Here is a 17,345-nt window from a genome sequence, read left to right as displayed (position 1 = left end):
GATCACATTTGGTGTGTGAGGTTACCCAATCGTTTTCTATATGTGAAAATGGGCGAAATAGTTCTCATATAACGAACTTTTAAATTCTATCAGATTCTTTCACTTTACAGTATACAAACCAAACATCAATGCAGTTAATAGGGTAAAACTTTGCACAAATAGTACCTCAAAGTATTTAATCTAACACCCGAAAATTTTCGAAAGCAGACCAAGAATATTTTTATGACAACAGCATGCCCTTGTGCCAAAAATGGGCTTTCCTTAACCCAAATACCTAATATAAATATTTTTAAACTTCCGGTTAAATTTATGCCGCATCTACCCGTCAATATGTTAGAAATCTTTATGAAATTCCGAAAGAATCTCTGTCTAAAAATAGTGCATCTTCTTACTTGTGATTATAAATAATAGATACTTTCTACTTTTATTGTAATTAAAGTATATATGAAAATCCAGTTTATCAGTTTAAATTGGAGATACAGCAACAGGAGATAGGTGCATTTATGAGCCGGGAGCGCGTAACGATATCTGCGGTCCAAGAAACCAAGTTAAACAGCCGCTCAGATCTTCTGAGTTGTGCAGGTTTCAACGTTTTACGTAAGGATCGCGAGCGGGATAATGGTGGAGGCCTAGCCTTCATATTGCACAACACCGTGCAATATCGTCTAATCAATGTTGACATCGACCGCAGGGACACCACCCTAGAATGTCAGGGTATAGCTGTCCGGTCAGGCGATGTCGAGCTCGAAATATTTAATATATACATCCCCCCAGTTACATGTTGCCCAACAGGATATCACCCGAATATAGATGCGCTACTTCGTGGTGAAAACCGTCTGGTGCTAGGCGACTTTAACGCGCATCACGATCTTTGGCATTCCTGCCTGTCAAACGATCGTAGGGGGATGGAGCTGGCGGAACAGATAGACGATTCGACATTCTGCACAATGAACGACGAACCCCCACCAGAATTATGGGCACCTGTAATAGCTCGCCAGATATTACCATCGCTAGCGGTGGTCTGATAAATAGTATAACCTGGCGACCTATGCTAACTCTTGCATCAGAGATGGTCTGATTTGCCCATAATTATCTCGATCGAGAAACCTCCTGACTTTATTTCTGTGGATAACCGCACTTATGTTAACTTTAACAAAGCTAACTGGGTCGGCTTCACAGAATTTACTGAGAGCACCTTCAACGCACTATCCATTCCTACGGACGTCATCGTTGGCGAGCGTCAATTCCACAAGGTGATCGCTGCTGCTACTGCTCGCTTCATACCGGCTGGAAGAATAGCGGAACTCCGCCCTAATTTCCCAGCCGAAGCAGCTGTATTAGCAAATGAGCGCGACACCTTACGCCATGCCGATCCCTGTGATCCCCGAATAAGGGATCTCAATTTGGAGATTCGGCAAATGGTAAATCATCATAAGCGGACAAAATGGATAGAGCACCTGAAGTCCTGCAACCTCTCCACCGGTGTGAGTAAGCTTTGGACTACTGTCAAGGCTCTGTCAAATCCGAGGAGACATGACGATCGGGTTGAAATTCAATTCGATGGCCATGCCTCCTCGGACCCGAAGAAGTGCGCGAGCTACTTTAGCCGGCAATTTATACTGCACCCTTCGACCGACAAGGCCAAACGATGTGTTACCCGACGGCTGCGCAAAATGCCAAAAGACTGCGCACCACTTACTTTCACCGATGGGGAGGTTCAGAGTGTCATCAAAAAGGCAAAATCGTCTAAATCCATCGGCCCTGATGGAATAAGCATGCTGATGTTAAAACACCTTGGCCCAACGGGAGTAAACTACCTCACCAAGGTCCTCAACCTGTCGATATCCACTCTTCAAATACCCGATGTGTGGAAAGTCGGAAGAGTGGTCCCACTGCTGAAACCTGGGAAACCCGCCAACAAAGGGGAGTCTTATCGCCCGATAACTCTCCTTTCCCCAGTAGTAAAGACACTTGAGGCCTTGTTACTCCCGTCATTCACCCACCACCAGAGCCCAGCAGACCATCAGCATGGCTTCCGTAAAGTTCACAGTACCACCACAGCACTTAGCGTCATAAACGCCCAGATAGTTCATGGCCTGAACCAGAAGCCACCCTGCGAGAGGACGATCCTCGTAGCGTTGGACTTGTCAAAAGCTTTTGACACAGTCAATCACGCAACGCTACTTGAGGACCTGGAACAATCAACGCTCCCTCCAGGGCTGAAGCGGTGGACCATGAACTACTGAGCGGTCGGCACTCATCCGTACAATTTCGAGGTCAAAACTCCAAACTCAGGAAAATTAAACAGGGGGTTCCGCAGGGCGGTGTCCTCTCCCCGCTACTGTTTAATTTCTATACTTCAAAACTCCCCCAGCCACCAGCGGGAATTTCAATGAACTCGTACGCAGATGACTGTACGATATTGACGTCGGGCAATGGAATCGATGGCATGTGTTCAAAAGTAAACGGCTACCTCTCCGATCTTTCTCGCTTCTTTTCTGCAAGGAACCTAACACTCTCCCCCACTAAATCCACAGCGACCATCTTCACCAATTGGACGAAGGAGTACAGACTGGACCTGAACATTTCAGTCGATGGCACAAAAATTCCGACAGTAAATAACCCTAAAATTTTAGGCGTCACTTTGGACAGTCTGTGCTCTTTCACTCCTCATACGACCGCGTTAACTGCCAAAGTACAGAGCCGCAACAAAATCCTCAAGTCGCTTGCCGGCAGCTTATGGGAAAAAGACAAAGAAACGTTGTTGCAACATACAAGGCAATCGGCCGGCCGGTCCTCAATTATGCAGCCGCAATATGGTCGCCTGGATGCAGTGAAGCAGCTTCAGACTTGTCAGAACACTGCACTCCGGACTATCACGGGATGCCTCTTGATGTCTCCAATTGATCACCTACATAGCGAGGCCCGTATGCTTCCGGTTAAGGAACATAACGAGCTCCTCTCCAAGCAGTTTCTGCTGAGATGTTTTCGCAGAAACCACCCTTGCAGTCGCCTGCTTGTAGCGGAGCCGCCTCCTAGGAACATCAAGAGGTCCTTCCTTGACTACGTCGACGACATTAGACAGTACGCCGACCAGACTTCGGACGCAACTAACTTCAGACAGGCACTGACCGCCATTCACAGTTGAGCCACTAACACCTTCACCGACTCCCTCTCAGTGAATGGCGTAATACGAGTCAAACCACCATCAATTGCAGACACAGAGCTCGAGTTGCCTCGCGAATCTAGAGTGACCCTCGCGCAACTTCGTTCTGGATACTGTAGCAGGTTAAACTCCTACCTATCCAGAATAGACCCTGACATACCAAACACATGTCCTGCATGCAATGAGTCTCCGCATGACACTAACCACCTCTTTGCATGCCCAACAAACCCCACTCATCTAACACCCCTCTCCCTATGGTCCGACCCCGTCGAAACAGCTCGTTTCCTGGGCCTTCCGTTAGATGGCCTCGACGACAACGAATCTAGAATTTATCACCCAAACGGGGATTAGATAATCGTTACAACAACAACAACAACCCACCCTTTTATTATTGACATTGATTCATTTTATGATGGCCACGGATTTTTAATAAAGAATATCCATAGAATCAAATAGAAATGCTTTATGGTAATATTCACACCTACATCATATAACAAGAGATCGAGTTGCCGCATTAAACCAATGACCTTGGAGCAACTAAGTTCTGGATATTGCATTAGGCTAACTAATATGTCCTTGGATCCATGTTTCAAAATAGGGATCACATCGTCTCAATAGCACCTAGCAGTATATTGGAATTCATCAATGTGCTGGGGATATATAAGTCGTTGTGTCTTAGAGGAGGGTAGCTCTTAGGTCGCGGTGCATACCTCATTTATTATCTATTCTACCCGACTGTTGCGCGAATGCCAAAAGTCTGTGCACCACTTGCTTTCATCGACGAGGAGGTTCAGAGTGTCACCTCTAAATCTATCGGCCCAGACGGAATAAATATACTGATGTTAAATCACCTAGGCTCGACAGGAGTAATTTATCTCACCAAGGCACTCAACTTGTCGATGACCACTCTTCATATACCCGATGAGTGAAAAATCGGTAGGGTGGACCCACTACTGAAACCTGGGAAGCCTACCAATCTAGGGGGCTCTTATCGCACGATAACTCTCCTTTCCCCTGTAGGGAAAACACTTGAGTCCTTGCTACTCTCGAACACCAGCACTGCTACCGTAAAGTGCACAGCACCACCACAGCACTTAGCTCGCCTCAGCCTGAAACCGACCTATGAGAAGACTGTTTGCCTGCCCAATAAACCCAACTCATCTAACACCCTTTTCCCTATGGTCCGACCCTGTCCAAACAGCTCGTTTCTTGGGCCTCCCTTTAGATTACCTCGACGACAACCAAACTATAACTTATCCAAGCGGGGACTAGGTAGCCGTTACAACAACAACAGGACTGTTCTCGTAGCATTTGCCTTGTCAAAAGCTTTTGACACAGTCAATCATAAAACGCTGCTTGAGGACATCGAATAAACTAGGGTGCGTTCGAGCTACGTAATAATTACACAAGTACAGCAACTATGTTGCATATTTGCGGATACTCTGCTGATGTGCAGACAAAAATTTAGTCTTGCCGATTATTTGAATTAGAACGTAATGGTGTTGCAAATGTTGCCAGAAATTGACGCAGAACGTGATACTTTGACAAATTTGCAACACTGCTGTCGTGATTGCCATCGGTCGACAATCATCGTTATTATTTCGAGGTGAACAAGAGAATTAAACAGGGAGTTCCGCAGGGTGGTGTTTCCTCCCTGCTACTGTTACATCACTACATTTCGAAACTCCCACGACCACCAGAAGAAGTTTCTATCACCTCATACGCAAATGATTGTACGATGACGTCGGGCAATGGATTTGATAGCATGTGCTCAAAAGTGAATGCCTATCTCTTCCTCGCTTCTTCACTACACTCAAACGAAGGAGTACAGACTGGATCTCAACATTTCTGTCGATGATGTCAAAATTCCGACAGTAAACAACCCTAAAATTTTGGGATTTCAAATTGTCACAAAAGTACAGAGCCACAACATGATCCTCATGTCGCTGGCCGGCAGCACTTGTAACAAAGGCAAAGAGACGTTGCTGGCAACATACAAGGCAATCGGGCGGCCGACGCAGATGGAGAAGATATAGACCTGCCAGAACACCGCACTCCGGACTATAAAAGTATATCTCCTGATGTCTCCCATTGAGCATCTACAGACTTCTCTCCAATCAGTTTCTGCTCGGGGTTTTTTGCAGAAACCATCACTGCTGTCACTTGCTGGAAGCGACCAATTTACGAAAGGCACTGAACGCCATTCACAGTGGAGCTATTAACACCTTCATTAACTCCCTCCCCGTAAATGGCGTACTTGGAGTCCAAACACGCCTACTACAGAATAAGAACTCGAGTTGCCGCGTAAAACAAGAGTGACCCTAGCGCAACTTCGTTCTTGGGACTGTATCAGGTTAAACTCCTACTTACTCAGAATAGACCTTGACATACAAAATCTATGTCCTGCAAGCAATGAGTCCCCGCATGACTCTAATCACCTCTTTGCATGCCCAATGAAACCAACAGCTCGCTTCCTGGGCCTACCGTTAACTGATTTCGATGACAGCTAACTTATTGCTTTAACCCAAGCAGGGTCTGGATTATCATTACAAAAACCGCCGCATGTATTAACTATGTTATTAATTCGTGATCATTCTTATTTAAATATTTCATTCAATAAAGAAATGGTACCTTTAATAAGGTAAGTTCTATCTCCAGCATTTTTATTATTTAAGTTAGAAGTACAAATATTTTTGGATTTAAATAACAGATACGTCGAAAAGTCGCAGTATTTGATATTCTGCCGAGTATTTAATCAATATTGTGGTTTCAAAAGTAAGCGCTTAATTAAAAAAAAAATGTAATTTCCGTTTGAATTTCCAGCTTTCAGAAATGATAAAATTTGCACGAATTTTGTGAACGTACTGGAAGATATCCTTAAAAGTTGCAAATCTCGGATTTGTTACATAATGGATATGAATATATAAGTATGTATGTAATATATTGAAAGCAAGAAGCGTTACATTTCATTGCATTCCTAGAAATTACTTATGGGATGTTTTCTGCCCTACAACAACACCATTCCATCTGGCAGCATGTTAAATAAAAAACAAAAAATTTAGAAATTGAAAAACATTCGGCTGGGATTTAGAATAGCATTCCCAGAATTCGAGGTTAATTGGTATGTACGGATAGAGAAGATTGTCCAGATTAAGAAAATGTGAAATGATACTTGCATTTAAAGTTTGAGAATTCAACTATTTAAAGTGTGTTTCTTTGATTTGAAATGAATTTCATATTTACATTTTTAACTTTTAATCCATTAACACTTCACTAATTCGTTTCTACACATTTGTTCTGCATTCAATAGTGCAAAACAAAATTTAATTCAATATTTAACTTTGGTATAAATCCATTTATTCATACAATAACAAAATGGTTGCATGCAAACGTAAAATCAGTGTTACATTTTGCAAAAAAAAAAAAATAAATAAAAAGGTTTATACTGTCAATAAAAAATTCATAACCATGTGATGAGTAATGCAAACTCTTTCAGAATTTCCTTTCTCTTTGTAAATCCCGATGTTGGATCGATCAGGGTTATTTTTTAAAGCGCGGCCAACCCACAAAAGTGCTACGCGAAAGAACTGAGTTATAACTCGACCAGCCTTATTATTTTGAAACGCGGCCAAAGACTGCCAACGCAAAAAGGAGTTCGACGCAAATGAACTGAAGACATCCCGGTGTTGGGCCTACCAGTAATTTTTTTAAGCGCGGCGAAGGCCCCCAATGCAGAAAGAAATTCTACGAGAATAACTAATAGTGTTCTATTTATTTAATGTCTGTCTATCTGTTTTCTTTGTCTTTTGTAAATTATGTAGATAAGGAAACACTGATATTTGTTAGAATGCAACACTTTTGTAAATGTGTGAATAAAAAGAGTTGTACAAAAGTTAAATATTGAATAAAAAATATTTTTGTACCATTTAATACAAAATAAATATGTAGAAACGAATTATTGAAGTCTTAGTGGATATAAAAATTAAAAATATAAGAATAAATTTCATTATATCAAAGCAACACGCACTTTAAATAGTTGAATTTTTTTTTGTTAATCTGGAGAATCTCAATCCGTATATACCCAATTGTAATCCCGAATTCGAGGAATGATATTTTAAAATTTATCCAAAGATTCATCAATGTTAACCCAAAAAAAAATTTTTAAAGGGGCCTGGTTTAATTTCAGTGGATGGCCTCCGCCGTTAATGTTCTGTATTTGTGGTTGCATGATATGTGAAATTAAACGATATGTTAAAAACTTAAAATAGATCAGTAGGGATCATCAAGGCAGTAATTCCCTAGGAGGTTTTGCTTGAATTTCCTCAAGTCGAGCAAATTATTTTAAAACAATAAAAAGCAAAATTAATTAATTAATCAAATTAGTTCCCTATTAAAAAAAAAATTGTTTTCTTAACGGTATTGTCTTTAATCTCTTAATTAATTTATTTATGAGTCATGCTGATCATGATTATATATACAATTTTTATTTTTTCCATATTGGTTATTGGACTTTAAACAAATACCAAGTGACAAAATTTTAAATTAAGTCGACTAATTGTTTCCGTTTCTGTTTTTAATCGATAGTATACAATTTTCACATTAACCACTATGAGTACACTACCTATGGGTCTATATAATAAAGATCAACTCACCATTCTCTTCATTATTAACAAAGTTACGATGATCAACGCCATAATTAGCATCATGCCTGTTACCTCGCCCGCCACGACCTTATATTATTAACGTTAGGTAGTTAAATATTCTCTATTTTTATATATAAACATTAATTATTTTACCTCGCACGCCGCCTCTACCACGTCTGCTCCCAAAAACTTTATTCCCGTCGTCTGTGTTTTCGTGTTCCGTGTAATCAGTTTCGCCGTTATCTACATACTCATCACCATTGTCTTTATATTGGGAGGAGCCATTACCAAAACCGCGACCATCGTCCTGCTTTCAAAAGATACCATTCAATATGTATTTCAAACTATAAAATATGAATAGCTTACTTCATCACCCCAATCTGACATTTTCTTCGATTTAGCTGTAAATAAATTTAAAACTTGCTTAGATTTCTGGAGTACATCATTTTTTAAATTGCTAATTTCTCGACGTTGCATTTTGTCTTTGCGATGCTATTGTAATAAGAAACCGCATTTTGAGCCGCCAATTTGACGAGTTCTTTTTCTTTGTTAATTTGTAAACAAAAGTCAAACGCTAACTAGTATGACGAAATGTCACGGTTGGAACATATGAGCATACAGTAGTGGACACAAATGCGGTACCAATGTGGATACATATAGTAAACATTTAAAAGTGATAAATATTATTTCAAGTTAACAATTATGCCATTTAAGTACATGCGTGTAATTATATACCTACATACATTTACGTGCATGTGTTTATATGCACACCTACTACCCGTATCGAACACAGAATTTCTAACTAGTTTTGCAGCGACAATTTTATTGTTTATCAATATCACCTTCAGTTCCGAAGCTTATTACCTTTATTTGTAACTTGGCAAAGAAACTTACTGCAAATTCAATTTCGCTAATTAGAAACCAATGTTAATTTTTCAGACTTATATACTAATAGTAAAAGAAAACTTTACACAACTTGTTCTATAAAACTAGTTGATATATACATACATATATCACTACCAAAACGATTTTAATATACAAGGAAATACTATATTCTATTTTTACTTTTTTTTTAACTTACAATTTAATGACCCACTTTTAAACTTAATTTAAGCGTAATAAACTTCTGGCGTTCTAAAAATATGACGCTGCAAATCAAACGGTACATCGAATGTTCGAATAGCGGTACATGATAAAAGTCGGCGCCATCTGTGTTTCATATTTTTATGTTAGAATTTACCTTCCGCTATTTAACCTGACCATTTAACAGACTTTGCACTTGTCAAATATTTCAGCACTCTTCTTCTTCTTATATGTATACCATGCTTTTTCAATGCTGGGCATGTGTTCTTAGTCTTGAATATCGTGCAGCAGAAAGCAGAAATTAAGGTTAGTTCAAATTTGTAAGAAATTGGCAAAGAAAAAGCAAGAGGCAAGTATACAAATAATTCACAAAAACGCCAATTATGGATGGCTCTGGAAATAATCGTTATGAACTTTTGTTCATGGACGATGATGTTAGTGATCCATTAGATAATGTTGCGAGCAAGTCGAAAAAGCAGGTTAAAACTGCTGGTGCCAGTGGGGGTAGTGCACCCTCTACAAAGTTATCGAATAAACAAAATGTCGACGGTCCTACAAGGGCACTATCGAATAAGAAACCCAACCAAGCTGAAAAAGAGAATAAGCCATCAGCCTTGAACAAAAATGAACCGAATAAGAAGTCACCGGCAGGTAATACTGTGGATAGAACTAGCAAACAAGGTGGGTCAACTACTAACACCAATCGCAAACGAACTGGTCCCGCTAGTGAAGTCGTTCAAGGTGGGCAACAGCAACAGGGCACGAGAAACTTAAATTTTAGACAGCAAAACGATGAAACTCGTGAACAACGTAATAATCGTCGTAATGCTCGAGAAAATGGATACACTGGGAATTTTGGAAATCAAATTGATGGCTCAGCACAGCAGCAACCACGACAATTTCGGGACCGCGATAATCGCGGACCACCACGTAACCGCAATTTCGAAGGCGGCAATCGTGGAGGAAAACGTGAATTCGACCGCCAATCGGGATCTGATAAAACTGGTAAGTGTAAAAATATATTCCCTTATAAATATATCTTCGAATATATGAATTTATAAATTTATATGTATTGGTGTTGTAGAAATGTAGCCACATTAAATATATGTTCACATACAAGAACAATGGAATTAGCAATGTCAAAACGTGCTAAATGTCAATGTTTTTACGAAGTAGGTTATAAAGGCTTAAAGAACTTTATCCATCAGCCATCTTTATTTTTCACAATAACTGTTATTGCATAAAAATATAATTACTTCGAATTAGCGGAATCTTAATAATATTTGATATTACAAAGCGGAGATCAAAGAATGTAAGAAAATAAATATTTTTCATAGGTGTAAAAGCAGTTGACAAACGTGATGGTGCTGGCGCACATAATTGGGGATCTGTCAAAGAAGCTATCGATGACGTCAATAAGAGCGATGTAGAGGGTGGCAATGTTACCGATAAGGCTGAAGAGTCTGGTAACGAACAGCCTGACCAAACGCCGGTCGAAGAAGAAACCAAAGAATTAACGCTGGATGAATGGAAGGCGCAAAAACAACAACGAGTCAAACCAACTTTCAATATTCGTAAAGCTGGAGAAGGTAAGTGTAAAAAAAAGAAGTGACTCTTAACTGAATACCTAAAACGGAAAATTAATTTCATGAACTGTGTATTCATTTTTAGGTGAAGATACAACTCAATGGAAGAAAATGGTAGTTCTAAACAATAATAAGAAAAAGGAAAATGAAAGTGAAGAGGAACTTGAATACGATCCTGCCATGTACCCTCAGCGAGTTGGACGTCAACAACGTGTACTTGACATACAATTCAATTTCAATGACGGTCGCCGAGGTGCTGGTTTTGGTGGACGAGGACGTGGACGTGGATCTCGTCCAGGAGGTGGCGCCCCTAATCCCAATGCCAACACCAACACCAATTTCAATGCTACCGAACGACCACCAATAGGTGGTGGACGCGGCGTTAATGCAGGCAGAGGCGGAAAGCGTAACTTTGGTGGTTTTAGACAACAAAATGTTGCACCAAAAGTCAACGACGAACGTCAATTCCCAACATTGGCTTAAAAGCTCTGGATATTTGTGGCGCGGACGCAATATCAAAAAACAAAACAAAAAAAGAACAACTAATGAAACAATGAAATTAAAGAAGCAAATAATAAATGAGGAATCAAGAAATAAAATAAGTTTGAAGCTTCATCAAATTTAATATCATATAGTGAAGAAAAGAAACAGAAACTGCTGACAAATATTAAAATCCTGTTTAATGAACTATCACAAGCTATATATTACACTTCTGTTTTCAGTACCATTTTATTGAATTGATGCATTCAAATATATACATATATATATATTGTCCTATAATACTAAGGAAAAGACCAAAACAAGAATAAATAAACCGCCCAATAACAACAGCGCCAGAGCGTATGAACAAGCAAAAAGAGAAGCAATTTTTCAGGTCAAAACGTTTTAACCAATAATAACTTCAAGAGCCACACTAGCATAGCCAATGCAATAGCACTTGTCGTATATATAAAGTCTAGTAGTCCCACTGCTAGCTAAGTAATGTGTATATTTTTGTTGTTTGATTAAATTAATTTTTTTTTTACAAAATGATAGCGAAAGTGGAAGGAATATTCACTTTCCATTATTTTTAAAACTATTTCCAGTTTTGCAAAATTATAGCAGTTAAAATTTAAATGATATGAAATAACAAAAACAACCCCCGAACTACGTTAAGAAGTTCGTATAAACAAAATTATTTGATATGATCACATGAATAAAATCCATGAAGTGAAGCAAATAAACTATCATCTCATTATCACCCTCATGCAAAGCAAATATCATTTTATTGTAACTTTCTTAATTGTATTAACACTAATAATTTAAAGGAAAATAAAAGTTCACACTACTATTAAAAAATAACAAGCAAACTTAATAAACTACAAGGTTATAGGTATGTCATGTTAATTAGTAATTATTTCTTTCAAGTAAAAAGTTACAAAATATTAAGAAAAATACATTTTCAATGTAGTTGATGCATAACACACAAAAACAGATTTTAATTGCATTCTGTAACTTAAAAAAAATCACACCAGTGAAAATTGCTTACAATTAGAAATTGTATGAAAATACATACATACATAAGGTATAAAAATTTTTGAAATGTATTTTGACCCAAAGAAGTTCGAAAACTCGTTTAAATAAAAACTTATTTGATAAAATTAATGAAAGTAGCATTTTTCATCACTTCTAAAGAAGCATCAATAATAAATTGTATTAAAATCAAAAGTACCCATTAGTGCGTATTTTGAAATTCATATTTCTCTTGAAACAAAAAAGTCAGAAATTAAAACTACAGTATATTATTTGAAATTATTGTCTATCAACAAAACACTGTTAAAAAAAAATAATAGAAACAACATCCACTCCAGTACTTAAAACTTTTCTTTTGCAATCACTCTCATTTTTTGATCATTATATAATAGAAAGTTTTTTTTATTACAAAATATTCTTCCATTTTGGCCGGAGACTAAGCTGAATGCAGTATACCTACTGCGAAATACAATAGTGGTGGAAACAACGGATTTTTCGGAATAGAAGCTATAATAGACTAATTGTACACAGGCTAACAAAGTTTGTAGCACTAATAGGAAACATCTGATACCCTATAAAGTATATGTTTATAACTGATCAGTGTAATGCGACTAGTGCCTCAATTTTTGTGATATCGGTCTAAAATTTTTCACACGTTCTTTTCTTCCCAAAGAGCTGCTCAGCTGTCGGAATCGCCTATATCGTAGCACTATAGCATATAAGTGCTATTAAAAGATATTTTTTATACTCTCGGAATATCTTGCAATAGAGTATAATATACCTAACGGTTGTTTGTATCACCTAAAACTAATCCAGATAGAAAATTGAGATATCGTCATGAAACTTAGTACATACATATGTGGCTTGAAGTTAGGTATTTTAGATGGATGCAATCGGATCATTGTCACACCCATAAGCGAACACGTATAAAGTATCATAACTAAGCTCTGCAAAACTTTAATTTGGTACAAAAAATTGTATTAGGGAGGGGCATCTTTGGCTCGAAAATCTTTAAAAAGTGGACGTGGTCCCCTCTAATAGGTTTTATGTAGCTATATCAACCAAATTTGCACAGGATCTCTGAATTGACTTTATACCATATATATCGGTCAATATGTTAGTTATCTTAATGAAATTCGGAGAATCTTTTTCCAATAACAGTGTATCTTTGTGCCTCAAATAAATAAAATTAGGTGAAAAATTATCCTGTCTTCCATATAATTAGACTCCCAAGGAACAAATTCCGGCTACTGGTAGCGTTCTACACCGGCCACTGCAGGCTCAAGAAGCATCTCTTTAACATGGGCATAGCCTCTTCTGCAAACTGCCGGTTCTGCGACATAGAGCCGGAAACCCCCGAACATCTGCTGATGAACTGCACAGCAGTCTGCAGACGCAGAATCAAGGCCCTGGGATCCATGTTTCCACACAGGGATTGTATCGCCTCACTAGCACCCAGCAGAATTTTAGAATTTATCAATATGCTGGGACTAGATGACACGATATGACTTAGGGGAGGGCACAATAGATCGTAGGTCGCGGTGTATACCTCAAAATTAATCAATCAATCATATAATTAGTCCAGGATTTTCAAGCATCCTGTTGACTTTACACTTTATATATTGGTCATAGGTCATATGAGGATGTATCTTAATGAAACTCAGAGAACATTTTTTTGATAATATGTCGTAATGACAAAAGTAGATAAAATCGGATCAATACTACACCTATATCCATATACCTAATACAAGATATGCAAACTTAGCCTTTATACCGTATATATCGGTCAACATTTAAGATATCTTAGCAAATTTATTTTGGTCAAAAGTGAGATTTTAGTAAGTTTGAGTGGACAATTTTCATCAGAAATAATGCATTTCAACCTTGGTTTAAACCTCATATCTCTAATATACTGATTTCCGATGATCTGGTTGATGTTAGCGCCTTGGGTTGAGTTTATATCAAGTATATCTCATTTGAGTTAATTAGTTTGATTTTAATATATGAATTTTAATTTCAAATCGTTGCGTTCAGTAGATATTAATTAATTTGTACGTTCGTCATGAAGTTTATAGGTTGCTGTGCTTAAATGCCTCAGTTTCTGATATTGACAACTTTACAGTCCACTTATAAGAATGCAGCTTTTAGGCACAATTATACATATTAGTTTAATCATAATGGTACAACAATACACATTCTAAATAATAAAAAAAAATTTCACAACAAAAAATATTTAACGAAGAAAATATTATTTAAAAGATATTTACAAATGTGAAGTTTTCAAAGAAAATTACTTTTTTTTGTATTTTGGTAAATTAATCAATTGTTGAAATGTTCATAAATAAATAAAATAAAAGAATTAAGTTTATATACATATATTTTCTTTAAATACAATCGAACTTATCTATTACGAACTTCTGTACAACGAAGTTTTTTTTTTATAGCGAATTAATTTCTAAAGCATTGCAATTTCATGAAATTTTCAGTATGTTTCATTCTCGTTATAACGAATTCACTTATAGCGAATTTTTCTTTCCTAAGATTTTTTTACGCCCAAATTAAATTTTTATTCGGTTTTCATCTGCTTATAACGAATTCACCAACAGCGAATTTTTCTTTTCTAAGCCCATAACTCGAATTTGATGATAACAAGTAAGGAAGAGCAAAGTTCCGGTGTAACCGATCCTTTAACCTTCATAAATAACCTTTGTTTATAAAAAAAAAAATGAAAAAGTTCAATCTATATCTCATTAGAAAGTTGAGATAAAATCGTAAACATTAGCCCTTATGTTAGTAACCGGGTACCCACCGCGGTGTATTTGTGTGAATAGCTTAAAAAAAATTCAATATTTCATTTTAAGCTCTCAAATCGTCATTTTTTAACTTAAAAGAAAGCTATTTGTGAGTTCATTTTTTTAAATTTATTTATTTATTTTTTTATTCTACGTTGTTATTTTTTTCTCTAAATTGTCACTGACTATTAATATTTTTTCTAAACATTTTTTTTAATAAAAGAAACAAAATAATAATAATACTCAGATCGTAAGTACCCCTGTAAACGGTTGCTAAAAAAAAAGTCGGTAAAGTTGGTTACTAACATAAGGGTTAGACCGGCTAAATATTTTTGTAATGAAATACCTTTCTTCGTATACCCAAAATGTTTATAGTTAGCTGACCATTCGTCTCGGTTTGGCCGGGACAGTTCGGATTCCGAGTTAAGCGTCCCGGACTTAGAAAAAAAAGAATGATTTGAATAAAATTGTGTTGCTCTCTCACCAATGCTATGTCGCGATTTTCAGTGAATTATAATATGGAAAAATCAATTACTAAAAGAACCGTCCCGGATTTTGACGGGGCAAATATGGTCGCCTAAGTTTATGGATACTTACTTCGATCGTTGAAATTTTGAAAATTCATAACTCCAAAATTTTCCATAGAGTCAAAATAAAAAAATACGTGTCCAGTATTTTGCCTCACAAAACAATGTTTTGGACGAAAAAATTTTTTGAATGGAATGGCCCATACATTAAATCTTAAATGTGATATACACGTACGTCACCCGGTTAGAACCTTCATGAGCCTAAAACAATTGCTTCTGATTTTTCTGTTAATAACTTTCAGCTACTTTATCGTTTTGTGATTTTCTTGGTTTTTTATCTTCGTATGACCAATCACTGGTTTCTGATATTTTCCGTTCTTTTTAGCCGAAATTGTGTTTTATTTTTGCGTCATCAGGTAAGCACAACTAATTTGATTTGCATTTATCTTCGGAGTTTGAATAGGTATTAACACCAAATTGTTATATATGCTTAAGTGCTCTTTTCTCTTTAATTTGTCGAAAGGAAAAATTTGTACTATGTTGTCTTTTCAGATGATAAAAAACCTATTTGGAAAGGCCGATTGATACAATTATTATTTCCATGATCTTCGAAAGTAGGGACATCAGTTGCAGTGTAAGCAGTTTGACGGTGTGGGGATCCATCTTCTAATATGGTAGGTGCGAACTGCAATTTTTTAATACTAATGTGAATGCAAACGCCTATAAAAACGTATCGGAAACTGCTTTACTCCATTTTCAAAATCTATTTGGAACTTTGCACGATACGATAAAGAACCGATTGACACTGCCCGGGTGTTTAAGTCTCAGAGTGAAGGATAAAAAGTCGATTTAATGCAGTGGGCGCCTTACTCACCTGGGGGGTGGGGATGGTTGCCTTAAAAAGTTTTCGAGTCTGGCCAGCAGTATTCCACTAAAGACGAATTCGTTGAAGGTATTAAAAATGCTTTGTCATAAATTTTCTTAAATTATTTTACATCGGAAAATTGTACGAATCGCTACCCAATCGGAGCTAAGATACCATTCTCAACAATGGGGAATCGACTCATTATTAAAATAATATAAAAATGTTTAAATTAATTAACACAAATGATAAATATTTTTTTTTGTTGATTTCGAAAAAAAAACAATTATTAAAATATATGAAAATAAGGTGAAACACTAATTGTTATTTTATTTGGTAGAAATTTCGTAAATAATCACTAATAATTTTAGAATTATAGCTTCTTTAGTTTTGATAGAAATTACCTAAAACTATTTAAATCTGAAATGTGCTAACCTGATGAAGCGCAGTGTATGTGTTATAAACTCAACCAAAGATTAAAAGTTCCATCGTAACATTAAGGATGTTAAATCAGATATCTCTGACGCATTTATTTATTGAGTAAACGTACTTTTAATAGTTTTCTTGATAACCGTTATATGGGGAGTGGGCGTGGTTGGTTTTTGATTTCACCCATATTCACACAGCAGGAGCAGTTGCTAGCAAGAATTCTTCTCAGCAAGTCTGGTGGATTTAGCTTTTTACAACGCTTTCATGGACTGACAGGCAGTCACCCAAATTTCAACTCGTCTCGACCACCTGATGATAAAAGTATATATAACACTTTATCTGTCATAATTAGATTTAGATGTTACAAACAACCATTAGATGAACAAAACCGACCTCTTAAACTATTAATAAATGAACTTTTAACACATATGTACAGCGAACGGCAAATGCTGTGCACGTATTTTAGGAATAGAGTTTCCGTCTTTATTATCGTAGTTGTTGCAAATTTAACTTTCCTCATGGAGTGGGACATGTGCAAAGGCACTATACTCGGAGAGATTTGATTAAGATGCCAAGGAGTGAAATGAAGTGAAGTAAGCCAATACAGCCTAATAAAATAAAAATTAATTCGAAGCAGCATTAGTAAGAAATAAAAATGAAATAAAACATTTACTTGAGGCTGTTGAGAATAGAATTACAAACCGAATGGATGAAATGAACAAAGTATAAAAATCTTGTAACACAA

General features: G+C 36.8%; 2 protein-coding genes across 11 annotated transcripts in view; one reads left to right on the top strand and one right to left on the bottom strand.

Moving 5' to 3' along the window:
- vas (ATP-dependent RNA helicase vasa) overlaps positions 1-17,345 on the bottom strand; it is an 89,679-nt gene that overhangs the window by 57,836 nt on the left and 14,498 nt on the right. The window contains exons 1-4 of one of the 10 annotated variants that reach the window (XM_036373959.2): positions 8,891-9,077; positions 8,176-8,210; positions 7,963-8,119; positions 7,819-7,896 (exon numbers count right to left, since the gene is read on the bottom strand). In XM_036373959.2, coding sequence (XP_036229852.2) covers positions 7,819-7,896; positions 7,963-8,119; positions 8,176-8,196 — 256 coding nt within the window. In that variant the 5' untranslated portion in view covers positions 8,197-8,210; positions 8,891-9,077. Of the gene's footprint in view, positions 1-7,818; positions 7,897-7,962; positions 8,120-8,175; positions 8,395-8,548; positions 8,666-8,890; positions 9,078-17,345 lie in introns of those variants that run through there. The other 9 variants (XM_036373964.2, XM_070106742.1, XM_036373957.2 and 6 more) reach the window with 9 other exon arrangements.
- On the top strand, positions 9,132-12,127 carry vig (vasa intronic gene). The gene is made up of 3 exons (XM_014241689.3): positions 9,132-9,897; positions 10,230-10,481; positions 10,564-12,127. The coding sequence occupies exons 1-3, from the start codon at positions 9,276-9,278 to the stop codon at positions 10,959-10,961; spliced, it is 1,272 nt and encodes a 423-aa protein (XP_014097164.1). The 5' UTR covers positions 9,132-9,275; the 3' UTR covers positions 10,962-12,127.

The sequence above is a fragment of the Bactrocera oleae genome, chromosome 3 (genome assembly GCF_042242935.1).
Source record: "Bactrocera oleae isolate idBacOlea1 chromosome 3, idBacOlea1, whole genome shotgun sequence".
Classification (NCBI taxonomy): domain Eukaryota; kingdom Metazoa; phylum Arthropoda; class Insecta; order Diptera; family Tephritidae; genus Bactrocera; species Bactrocera oleae.
Note: the sequence above shows the minus strand (reverse complement) of the source record. Positions and strands in the feature narration are given on the sequence as shown.